Source organism: Vespa mandarinia, chromosome 13, assembly GCF_050613455.1.
Source record: "Vespa mandarinia isolate Hongniang chromosome 13, ASM5061345v1, whole genome shotgun sequence".
Classification (NCBI taxonomy): Eukaryota; Metazoa; Arthropoda; class Insecta; order Hymenoptera; family Vespidae; genus Vespa; species Vespa mandarinia.
Genome location: NC_140822.1, coordinates 1,901,649 through 1,914,937, shown reverse-complemented (window position 1 = coordinate 1,914,937; position 13,289 = coordinate 1,901,649). Strand labels below are relative to the sequence as shown.

Below are 13,289 nucleotides of genomic sequence, written 5' to 3'. Positions count from 1 at the left end.
TAAAAAGAAATAAAAGTGAATAATAAAAGAGAAGAATCGATCGAAGTTTCCTATTTGTATGCAATGCAATGTTTCCTTTCTCTTTATTTCTCTCGTGAACGCTTTATATTAACATAGAAAATGATATTACTTGAAATAGGTACTGCAGTAGTATCATCGTCGTTTTCACGAGCATCCACGAAGGCCAGTCGGCTAGCTAGCTAGCTCGACAATAACGCTTCTATAAATTTTACTCCGTTTTCAGCAAGGTCAAGCATTTACTTCGAACCGATGAAATTGGAATTATAGAAGGCTTGCTTTATACAAAAGTTGAAGAAGATCCGTTCATTGCATAAGAAGGAGATGATATCTAGAAAAAAAAAGGAAAAAAGACAAGGATTTTTATTTTATCTTTCGTACAAATGAAAGGACAAAGTAAAAAAAGTAGAATATAAATATAATTTATGAAATAATATTTCTCTGTTGGTGTTCATATAAGCTTCAAACGAAAGAAACATTTTGTTTCAGTAGTAGTGTTATCTTCATGAATGACCCTTATCAATAGTAGCGTTCCCTCCTCTCTCTCTCTCCCTCTCTCTCTCTCTCTCTCTCTCTCTCTCTCTCTTTCTTTCTCTCTTTCTCATACTTTTCATCGAATTTTGAAAACATTCATGACCTAGCTCGAGGGCGAGGTTATTTTGTCGTGATGTCAAAGAGTCAGCAGCACTCAGCAGGAATTCTGGCGCTGTGCCAACCACCGAGAAATAGGTTATCGATCAACCTCTTGCTCTTGATAATAACTACAGTCCGAACTACTACGATACGAGAGAGCTTTGACTCTGAAGATTTCATCATTCTAAATTCTAGCCTGTCTTTTCCTAACATGACACTTTTAATAATATATATTTTCTTCTATGGAAAGAATGGATAGGAATTCTTCTATAGGAAGGACAAAATCATAAAGTTTTCCTAAAAATACAGAAAAAAAAAAGAAAAAGAAAAGAAAAAAAATACCAATAATTTATAGAATTCTTAGACTTATTGAAAGTACATTCAAATATTAAAAATACGCAAAAGTAAATTTTCTCATAAAAAAAATATTTATACTCTGAAAATATCTAAAGATAATGTTTACTGAACTATCATCCAATGGTACAGTCTCTGTGAATGGTAATCGAGTAAATGGCGCTTCGTTCGTTTCCAATCCTCATTCAAAAAGCGTTCACTCATCAATGATCATGCATGCACTTATGTATGTACATATATTCGTATCTTCTATTGCAAGTACATATCTACATAACTACACAATTTTATATACACACACATATATATATATATATATATTCTCTGTATAAACCAAAATATTGATAAATCTACCTCGCTAAAAATATCGACTAATTAATAATAACGTAAAGGATTGATCAATCCTTTATTATCATCGCTATTAAACAAATTTCAAATTAAATTTTGTATCCAAATTACTTATACATCAGCTAGATAATTGGATTTTCCGTATAAGAAAAAAACAAAAAAATAGAAAAAAAAGAACTAATGTAATTATTAATTCAAACGAGAAAGAGATCCGTTCGCGATATTTTTAGAAGACTATTCGTATATAGTTCACCGATTGTGGATGAGATTGATCGTGAAAACTCGACCGAGTATTAACGATAAAAATATACTCATTCCATTTTTACTTTAGTAGAACATACATATGTCTTCTAATTAAAAAAGAAAAAAAAACAAATAAGCTTAGTTTGATAATAAAATTGAAAAGTTTATCGAAATTCTAATTTATTCTTCTTTTTTTTTTCTTCTTTAATGAATAACGAAGGGAAATCCGGTTCCATGGCGATAACGAATTTCAATCTACACAACTCAAAGTTACGATATCTATTCCAATTAAAAATTTGAAATTGCTTTAGCTAAGATTCTAATAGCGAAAGATCGTCCTCGAGAACATTGAATAATAATAGGAAATTATTTCTTTTAAATATCAATAACTCCAAAATAAACTAATCTAATAATTAAAAATAAATTATCTCGAATTTTTTTTTTTTAATTATACGAAAACCATGATATATATCCTAGTAAATTTGAGAAATTCAATTTATATAAAAAGCATGTATGGATGAATCTCGCGCCATGTTCGAACTAACGGTAACCATGAAAGTAACACCCTCATTGTAGGTATGCAGACTTCGTCCTGTCTGCCGCTAGGCGTCGCAGATTCTAATAAAAATCGCACGTTCCCTCGAAAGCACTATACGTTGTAGCATTACAATATATATATATATATATATATATATATATATATATATATATATATATATATATATATACAGGTATATATATATATAGGTTCTAGAGATCTGTTTGTCCTATAACGAGAATATATTGAGTACGTTTAAAGTAGGGTCCGCTCATCAGGCCTACTGATGAGTCATCGAGCGAACTCAGGTCAAAACGTTTAGATAGCAACAAACTGTCAAAACCTTTTAACACTGCATAAGGCTTAAAACAAACGTCTCTATATTATAACAGGAAAGAGTGGCAGGAAGTAGGGAGTGAAAAGAGGAGAGGAGAGAAGGAAGGAAGAGGAAGAATCGACGCAAGATCGTTTCGAGTAACGTGATCGACGTCGATGCGTGTTACTATATATCAATGGGTGGCGAATGGGTGGCCCATTGGGTGCCAGCTAGCTCGACCAAAGAAGAAGAGTGGAGAACGTCGGTGCCCATCGAATAACGTGTCTGAAAGTAGAAAAATGAATCTCAATAAAAGTCTTGAAAGGTGTTGGTGAACGTGTATACTTCGTTCATTTTGATAAGCTTCGAGTTAGCCTCGAAGGAGCTCTCTACAGGACAACACGACAATCATAACTATAACTAGTGAAAGGATAACACAGAAACAAGTAAAAGGGAAAGAGTGTGGAAGAGAGAGAGAGAGAGAGAGAGAGAGAGAGAGAGAGAGAGAGAGAGAAGAATCTCAAGAGTTTCTTTTACTCGCAGTATGAGAATACCTGTACGCTCGCTTCTACTCTAAAAAGAGTACGATAGTAGTAGCCAGTAGTTGTCAGTCACCAGGCGAGAATATCACGACAATATACTAACGATTCTAACGAAACGTGACAATCACGACGATATATAATAAACGGCGTATGTACGCCGTTGTTATTCGATAGAACGAAATTAGACAATCGTACGAGACCCCTTCTCGTAAAAGACTCAACTCGTCATGTACCAATTCTTGCATCCTCGTAATCGCCCTTTACAGACCCTTATTCTTGGCTTGATAGTTCTGACTTTTTATGCTTACTATCGTACCACCTTCTATGATATTCATCAGTTTGGTGCATCAGCTCGAAATTTCAGTGAGTATTCTTTTTATTTTTATATGCTTACCTTAGAGAGATATTTCATTGAAGATTATTCCTTTCGAAGTCCTTCATCTGACGATTCGCTGATAGATTCATTTATTTCAGGTCACACCGTTTATCAGGAACCACTTCGAAATCAATCGAATCATAGCATAGATATCCAATCTGTGCCCAAAAATATGACATATGAAACTTTGTCTTTGAATTCTTATTCTCAACATAATGTAAGCAATACTGCAACAATTATCACTACACTTTCTACGTCGTCTAGTTCTCAAGCTTTGTCTTCCGTAAGCACGTCGCTCAATCTGAAACAAAGCAGTGAAGTACCTTTATTGGAAACAGAAATAGTTGTTAATACACGGAAAAGTGTTTCTGTAATTTCTAATGATTATGCACGTGCCATATATGAAGCTGGACATACAGTACCTATACCAGAAAAATGTCCAGATTTTGGTAAAGAAATGGACTTGGTTATTATTATAATGTCCGCACCTACACATGTGGAAGCAAGGACAGCAATTAGACAAACCTGGGGACACTTTGGACAAAGAAGAGATATTAGTATACTCTTTATGCTAGGTGCTACTTTAGATTCTAAAGTTGAAAAAGTACTTGAACGAGAACAAAGAATATATGGTGATATAATACGTGGAAAGTTTCTAGATTCTTATTCAAATCTCACTCTTAAAACAATCTCCATTTTGGAGTGGGTAGATAGTTATTGTTCCAAGGTGAAATTTATTCTAAAGACAGATGATGATATGTTTATTAATGTTCCACGTTTGTTAGCTTTTATAAACAAGCATGCAAAAGACAGAAGTGTAATATTTGGCAGATTGGCCAGAAAATGGAAACCAATTAGAAATAAGAAGAGCAAATACTATGTATCACAAATGCAATTTAAACAGCCCGTATTTCCAGACTTTACCACAGGTCCAGCTTATCTATTATCTAGTGACATAGTGCGTAAATTGTATGATGCTGCCTTGGACCAAACATACCTTAAACTTGAAGATGTTTTCATGACTGGAATTGTTGCACATAAACTAGGAATTAAACGAGTGCAAGCTAATGAGTTCCTCAACAAACGGATACCTTACAATCTCTGTAATATACAACACGGAATAAGTATACACATGGTTAAATACAGTGAACAATTCGATCTCTGGAAGAAATTACTCGATGGTAAAAGTAAATGTAAGTGATAAGAATAGATAGAAGTTGCACACATAATATTTGAAAATTGAGTGACAGATACTTTGTCACAAAATTTAACTTGATTCATTCTATTTCATATATTAATTACCACTTTTTGGTGGTCTGCGATACGTGTATATTTTATTCTATTTTATGGCCTCAGTGAAAAAATACTCTATATAGTACAGTCCATAGGTAATTTAAATTATTATAAGTATATAAATAAGATTTTATATTTTAAGAACAGGAGTCTATGCTTTTACACATAGTTAGTATTTATTGTGAGATAATATAACAGCAATATATAGATTTTTATTGTCATACAATTCGTCTTCTTCTTTACTATTGATATTTTATTATTTAGTTTAAAACTTTCTAATGTCTATGATGCAACAAAAAAGAAGAAGAAGTGACTTTCACATTTAAGTACATTACGTATTTGATATCGCACAATTCTTTCCATATTTGCTTTAATATTAAAAAAGAATATTAATCAATCATACTTCAAAATATTTTAATGCCATTTTTTATACCAGTGATGCTCAATTTGTCTAACAATAAGTAGAATATTCCAAATTACAGGAAATCAGAAATATCGTTATTTGAGCATCACTGCCATAGCCAATAATTTTCCTATATACATATATACGTTACTCGTAAATATATATTACAATGAGGAGTTCGTATTATACTAGGACTGGTCGTATATAAACTTCTTATTTAATAATTCACATAATCGTTAAAAAACATTATATATATATATATATAAATATATATATATATATATATATATATAATGTGTGTGTATGTGTGTGTGTGTATATCTATAATATGCATTTTTTTTTTCTCTGAATTATTATCTAGTCATTGCCTAGATAATATCTTTACATGCATGTAAAAGAAAACTTCCACATGTCGCTTTTTTTAAAACAATTTTCAATTAGTATCTACCCGTTCATGTATACATAGACATTTAACTGTGTTATTTTTTCCAAGTGCCATATATAAAAGATAAAATAAAATTGTATCATCGTATAGAAAAATAATTTTCTTAAACGTTGAAAGAAGAATTTTTCAAATTCTTTGATTATGAATTTAAAATGACTGTTTTTCTTCTCGTTTCTTCCGTCTCTCTGTGTCTTTTTTTATTATCATTAGAAATATATTAAATCGTAAATAACATCATAATAATGATTACGAGGTAATAAACTTATAAAGTTTGGGCCAAGGTTTCGTTGTTCAATGCAAATGAGAATCGTTTGAGAGATCCGATAGTGTCCTTGACACGATTTTCATTCGCTTCGAATCGAGATTTTATGATGGCGTAATTATTATCAATTAGGTGCACACGTTATTTCACTCTCGACATTGCATTTATCGTTAATGTGCGTAACAAAAGGGTATAAACGATCCTAAATGATCGTTTCTATAAACGACCATAGAAACTTCCAGAAAAAAAAGGAAAAAGAAAACAGGAAAAAAAAATAAAAAAAATAAATAAAGACAAAAATAAAAATCCTTCGAATACAATCACGATGTACGCAGGTATTTGCGTAATACGAACTTTTGAAACGAAACAAAACTAAAAAAAAAGAAAAAAAATCGATGTTTTTTACTCATATCTAATATCTAAGCTGAACTCTTACATAATCGTAAATGATATTTTGTAAAAAAAACTTCGAACCTATTTTACAAGAGAATCCTTAATAAAAATAAGACCGTAAAGTGTGTAAAAATAAGAAGCACGTAAATTTCGAATAAAAAAAAGATAAAAGAACAAAAAAAATAAATTGTGTGTATGTATATGTATATATGTATGTATATGTATATATATATATATATATATGAATGAGTGAGTGAATGTGTGTATGCATGTATGTAATGTATGTATGTATGTATACATATAATGTGTACATATATTATGTACTCTCGAAATATTTCAATATCTTCGACCAGTTTGAAAAATATTAAATATGAGGAAAAACGAGAAAGAGAAAACTTACTTAAGATTGCACCAGACATCTTGGAATTGCACTGAAATATTCCGATAAAAAGAAAATCTACTAACGTAGTACAAGTACTTATGTATTGTAGATGTGAAATTGGTGGTTTGTATTATGTATGTGTGGGAACGTCGCGCAGAGTCACGTGACGTTATCCGAGAAAGAGAGAAAGAGAGAAAAAGAGAGAGAGAGAGAGAGAGAAAGAAATAAAAGAAAGAAAACGCGCAAAATTAAAATTTATCTTTTTACATTCCTATTAACGTTAAATTAATCTAAAGAACGAAGAAAAAATATCTACATTTTATTTTTATAGGAATCAATGACGATATAATATTATTAACTTAATATTAAATGAACTTAATTTGAATCTCTGAGTAAATGCACTTGTCATTCGTTTGAATTTTTTTTTCTTTTTTTTTTTTTAAATGAAGTAACGGAATTTAATTTTATCGTACAAATGCAAATTCGATTTTGTATTATATACACTATGTTTCAATGATTTCATAGCATCGAATTGAATAATTTATCATCCAAACGAAATATGTGTCTTGTATATTTGTTAAAAATTAACATAATAAATAAAATACCCTGGTACACGTATGCGTACCTATGCTCGGACCACGTGACTTGTGTCAAAAAATATTAAAGGAGAAAAAGAAACTTCAATGCTTATTATAATAAATTATTTACGCTGATCATTAATAAAATATGATTTATTATACCCTCTCAGAAGATTCTTTTTATTTACTGATAAACCGTATTAAACATTTACGTTAAGTGCAGTGCAATGTGGAATCGATAATGAAAAAGTTAATTGATATATTCTTAGGACGGAATTGAAAAGGAAAGGTTTTCCTGTTTGAATGAAAAAATAAAAGAAATAATAATTAATATAGCGTGTGTAAGAAAATATAAAAATCTATATCGTAAGATAATGAGCGAGTTTACAATCAAGGTTATAAAAACATAATTCGAAAGATAGTTCATTCGATCTTTCCATTTAAAATGAGAAAATAATAAAGAGATTTTATAATATTTTTTTGAATCTATTAATCTAATTTTATATTATATGAAATTTTCTATCATAATAAATATTCAATATCTAATTTCTAACCCTCAAATTGATTGGAAAAATCGCTCTGATATAAAATTTTCTATGACAAAAATTCGTGTATTTAATATTTTTTATATACGCTCTTGAAAATATTGAAGAAACGTTCGACAAATAAAAATGAGATCACATTTATTAGAAATTAAATAGAGAAATAAATGATTATCATCATAACCATGATATTTCAAAAGAGAATTACGCAATGTACAGTATACATTGAGCACCTTTCTACCACTAGTCTCCAAAGATTTTGATTTCTTTTTCTTTTTCCAACTATATCATTATGATCCAGTAAACCTCTCGTTGCGAAACGAACGAATGAACGAGCGAGCGAATTTACTGAGGGCGAAACTCTTTTACGCAAACGTCCGTAATTAAATGCAAATACTGCGTGTACTCGTCGAAATTAGTGTTTGCACCGACGTCGGTTCGGTCGTTCATCCTTCCTTGCCAATGCAACCGGTAACGACAAGTTGCGAGACAACCGTCGACGACGATTGCTTTTGTCGATAATAAGGGAGGAGGTCAAGCGTGAAATCACGAATAAATTGGATGGATCAAAAGCATTTCTTACTTCTAAAATTCTTTTCTTCCTTCTCTCTTTCTCTCTCTCTCTCTCTCTCTCTCTCTCTCTCTCTCTCTCTCTCTCTCTCTCTCTCTCTCTCTCTTTCTCTCTGTTTCAAGCCTTACAAACATTACTACACAAACTTCCTTTTCTATACTCCTATCCCTAACTCTTTCTATTTCTGTCAACCTTAAGTAAGTCAAATTAATGTAATCGTTTTATAAAAAAAAATTCGATAACAAAATATATAATTATAATTATAATACTTATTCGATTCAAACGATGAATATTTCATTGATGTGTGCATCACGTCCTTCGTATACGATATTATGTGATTATAGTATTATGTGATTATATATTCTAATTGAAAAAGATATTACTATGGAAAAGATTATCTAATTTTCGATATAATGATAGTTGATTACTCTATTGAATTTTTCGAGTAATATACGAATAAACGGACTAACGTCTTTTCGAAGTTAGTCAAAATAGATACTAATTATATTCTGAAAATTAAAGGAAATACAATAATAAAATAAAATCGTAGAACATAGTTGAAAGAATTATATTTATACTAATAATGAAAAAAATTTTTAGCTTTATTATAGTTTTATTTTTAATTGCGGCTTATTGTGCATCATTTTTTTGTTTTAATTAGTAATTATTACGTCATGAATACGGTTGATACGATTTCTTTCTGAATTACCGACGATTTCTATGCTATTTTAATTCTTTCCAACTTCAGAGTTACGATCTGTATTTTATAGTATTGTCGATAATGCAGAGAATAAAAATGAAATTGTAGATTTTTTATTAAGTTCATATTTATTTTTTAATTCTTTATCATAATCAATTTATTAATGATTTAAGAAAATTTGTATAAAAAAGAAATGTTAGATAAAATTAAAATTAATGATGATAAAAAAGAAAATATTATTATTATATATCATTGATGAATCTAATTAACTTAATCAATTGTGTGATTAAATAAAAAAATTATTCATATATTTATTTTACATAAAAAATAAAATGTAAATGGTGTTTCAAATCAAGTAGTCCAAGTATTATATTCGCGATAGTATGCGCCTGCGCAGTTACTTATCCTTATCACTTATGAATCAGCTGATGGCTAAAAGTGATGACCGTTGCGTATTAATTGGGATTGGTTTTGTTTGATAATTTCAAGTAAATATGTCATTAAATACAGCGCACGCCAATGGTGGCGTACTTATTCACGCTGGAGAGGTGTAAGTTTAATAAAATAGTTAAATACATACATATCATAAATATATAAATGCAAAGCATTCGTTCGATTGCATCAACTAATAACGTTTCTGTAACGTCGTAGTATTGTACTTCACCTATATATCTCGAAACTAACAGTTTAAATACTATTATAAAATCATTAATAATTTATAAAATTACCACGTAAAGAATTTTTTAATAAAATTGCAATATTATCCTACGCTGTATATCCTGCTATCAATGTCAATATATTTCGCATATGACGTGTCTTACTGGCCATTATCATAACATTTGTATACTTAACTATATATTAAAAAATGTAAGCAATATTGTAATAGATGTAATAAATGTAAGGAATAAGTATTAACGATATTAACATAAGTATATAACATAAACACTTATAACATATTGTTGATTTATACTCTTTTAGTATTTTGTTATATTGCGACAATGTTTCCATGGAATTTCATGGCCAAGAACAACCTGCATTTATTGGTGCCAAACGTGGAAGATTATACTTAACAACGCATAGAATGATCTTCAATGCTAAAAATCCAAATGAAGAAATGAAATCTTTTAGTTTCCCATTTATTACATTGAGTGAAGTTGAATTAGAGCAGCCTATATTTGGTGCTAATAGTATCAGAGGGAAATGTCGAGCTCAGCCTAATGGAAATTGGATAGGAGAATGCAAATTTAAATTGTATTTCAAGAGCGGAGGTGCCATAGATTTTGGTCAGGCCATGTTAATGGCAGCAGAAATGGGTATAATCAATGATATAACGTTATGCAATTATATAAATTCGTATATTTTAATTTCTTGTCATAAAAATAATAATATCATTCATCATAATTACATCAATTTGTTATTTATATTTCTAACAGCACAACGCAATGGTCCTGAACATGATGCTCCACCACCGTATACACCACCAACATCAGGCTGGTATGCAGCACCACCGGTAGCTTATCTAGCTCCAGCAACTAGAAATTATGGATGGATGCCACCAGTCAATGTATTTCCAGATGCTCCACCAGGTGAACTTTCAATATAATATTTTCTTTGTAATCTTATGTATTATTATATTTCTAAGAAAAATTGAAATATATATATATATATAAACATTAAATTTAATATTAATTAAGGTGATATATTTATATTTACAGCAAATAGTGTTTTTATGACTGAGATGCCACCTCCCTATCCTGGTATAAATTCTCCTTATCAGGGATATGCAAGTGGAGCACCACAACATTCACAAGGTGCGTGGGGTGGTGTCAATCAGCAATCAAGTTGGGTACCGACGCAACCAAATGGTGCACCAGGATTGGCTAATCCCAATTACTCCCTTAGAGGTGTGTATCCAAATTTTAATGAGTATCAACAATGTCCACCATATACACAAAATCCACCATATACTCAAAATTCCCCATATACACAAAACCCACCATATATACAAAGTCCATCATATACACAAAATCCACCATATACACAATGTCCACCATATACACAATATCCTGGAGGTACTAATTACTATTCGAAATAATTATCTTATTTAAATAGACTTTGATCATGAATTACAAAAAATTCCAATTTATATGCTTTTTGAAAAAGTTTAAATCTTAAAACATATTTTTATGCAGAAAGTTATTAAAGTATTATATCGTTACACATATAAATATTATATATAAATATATACATTCTTACATTTACTTTTTACATAGATTAACATTAGAACTACTGAGCTATTTTTATTATATCTGTCAATTTGATGGGTATTTGAAAAAAAGAAATACTCGTTATTATTCTTAGTTTATTTAATTTTACAATAATAAATAAAAACAATTTTCATTTAACAATTCTATAATAACTCAATAATTATAACAAAAGAAATCTAAAATTCATTATTTTGACAGGTTTGGTAGTTCTAGAGTTAAAGTATACTTGTCTTTAAGAAATCTTAAAATATTTGCACAAATATATATTAACCATTGTAATGTAGTAGTTAACTATGTGTTGTTTCTAAGAGGTTATGACTCTATGAAACAAGTTATATAATTAATATAACGTGGTATTAAAGGTCAATAAAACATTATATGCTGTTTTTATTTAAAACCTATCAATTACAGATCTTAATTTATTTAAAATTGAAAAAAATTTTAAGTTACTCTACACACCTGTTGACTCACTTGCCAAAATTGAAAGTTCTAATATTATGCAATGGTGTTGCATAAGTAGTCTTTGACTGGCACATTGCAAGATTAACTTTCACTGAGCTCAGTTATTATCTCACTAGTATCATAGATACTTTGCAAATGAATATATACATATATTAACTATACTATTGTCACTTTGTATTCTAATTTGTATAATGATTAACTATAGAAATAAAAATTATTTAATAATGAATACAATAACAATTACTCTGGTGTAATAATTGGAAAAAAGTGTAAAATTAATGTATGAAAAGAATTTAACAGTGTTTCAATTCATTGGTGATATGTGAAATTACGAACAAGTGAGCATTTAAAAAAAACCAATCGGTGATATACATATATATATATATATATATATATGTATATATATATGTGTGTATATATATATAATATTTTAACTATTTCTTTCATGTCTATATATATTATCTATAAAGATTTACAGGATTAAATAGAATTTCTAATAAAATAGAACAATGTCAGATCAAAAAAAGTTTGGCACGTTGTATATCTATTGTATGTATTGAATTTTTTACTTAATATTTTCCAGTATAATGTATAATAAAAATACATCATACTACATCATGTTGTAGATACCAAAGCTGCAGAGACTACTCAGAGTGCATACTATGATCCCAATAGACCTCAATGTGCTTATGTTCCACCACCTGCATATTATGTAAGTAACTTTTATAGTTTAATGTAACTTTTTAACAAATTAGTTAACATGAATATATGATTTTGTGTATGTATTTTATTTAAATATGCCATTTTTTAAATAATTAATATTATATTAAATTCAGGAAAGCCCTCCAAGCTTTCAGCAAGCAACAGAGAAAAAGGATCAGTGAAATTATGTTGCCTGGAAAAAAAGAATCAATGACCGGAAATTACTCTTTAAAAAGGCAGTATTACTATTATTTTTCTTGTAGCATTGTATATGTTACATTTGCATCTTATATATAAGGAGAAAGCAAGCGATATGCATTCCACTAAAAATAACCTGCATAATATTTTTTTGCACATATGCTAGCATTGCGAAACGTTTCTATCTTAACTATTTATCCAGATTTGCAAATTTATAAGAAAGGGTAAAGAGAATTTGTTGTAAAGATGACAACATATTTTGATGTAGCATATAGTATTAACTATGATATAGTATTAACTATGTTGTATAAAATGTTCTACAAATATTTACTATTATTTGTTATAGATATAATATATACGTGAATTGCTACAACATATAATTTATTGTTGTATTTTATTAGATCCAATGTATATGCTAAATAAAGCTTAATGTATACAATTTAAAAAAATTTATTGCTACACGTTTACAAAAAATTTTCTTATAAATTTTTTATTCAATTTCATAAATATAGTATCTAAAATAATATATTAACAAAAATATATCAAGTTTGACATTGTATTAATGTCAGTATTTTATAATTAGGGAGAATGTTAAAATTAAAAATGTTTAATATGAACATATAATAGTTGAATGTATTGAAGTTTTATAAATATTTAAAAATATATATTAATGATATCATGCAAAATTTTACAGTAAAACAAAAATTATTTCTCTAATTTATATAT

General features: G+C 29.0%; 2 protein-coding genes and 1 long non-coding RNA gene across 4 annotated transcripts; 2 read left to right on the top strand and 1 right to left on the bottom strand.

The window, feature by feature from the left end:
• Positions 1–2,594: 2,594 nt before the first annotated feature.
• LOC118444253 (uncharacterized) lies at positions 2,595–6,616 on the bottom strand. Its single transcript, XR_014982895.1, has 3 exons — positions 6,562–6,616; positions 3,384–3,666; positions 2,595–2,732 (listed from the first exon to the last, which is right to left on the bottom strand). It is a non-coding gene; the product is annotated as an uncharacterized LOC118444253 (long non-coding RNA).
• On the top strand, positions 2,725–4,566 carry LOC118444249 (beta-1,3-galactosyltransferase 5). The gene is made up of 2 exons (XM_035872345.2): positions 2,725–3,352; positions 3,464–4,566. Exons 1-2 carry the CDS (start codon positions 3,217–3,219, stop codon positions 4,564–4,566), a joined length of 1,239 nt encoding a protein of 412 aa, XP_035728238.1. The 5' UTR covers positions 2,725–3,216.
• Positions 6,617–9,326: 2,710 nt separating the features above from the next.
• Positions 9,327–12,909, top strand: Wbp2 (WW domain binding protein 2). Of its 2 annotated transcripts, XM_035872348.2 has the most exons (6): positions 9,327–9,484; positions 9,913–10,247; positions 10,368–10,520; positions 10,650–10,838; positions 12,290–12,375; positions 12,500–12,909. In XM_035872348.2, the coding sequence occupies exons 1-6, from the start codon at positions 9,429–9,431 to the stop codon at positions 12,545–12,547; spliced, it is 867 nt and encodes a 288-aa protein (XP_035728241.1). In that variant the 5' UTR covers positions 9,327–9,428; the 3' UTR covers positions 12,548–12,909. The 2 variants fall into 2 exon arrangements, with proteins under 2 accessions (XP_035728241.1, XP_035728240.1); XM_035872347.2 differs by lacking the exons at positions 12,290–12,375; positions 12,500–12,909 and having other exon boundaries at positions 10,650–11,239.
• The last annotated feature ends 380 nt before the right edge of the window (positions 12,910–13,289 follow it).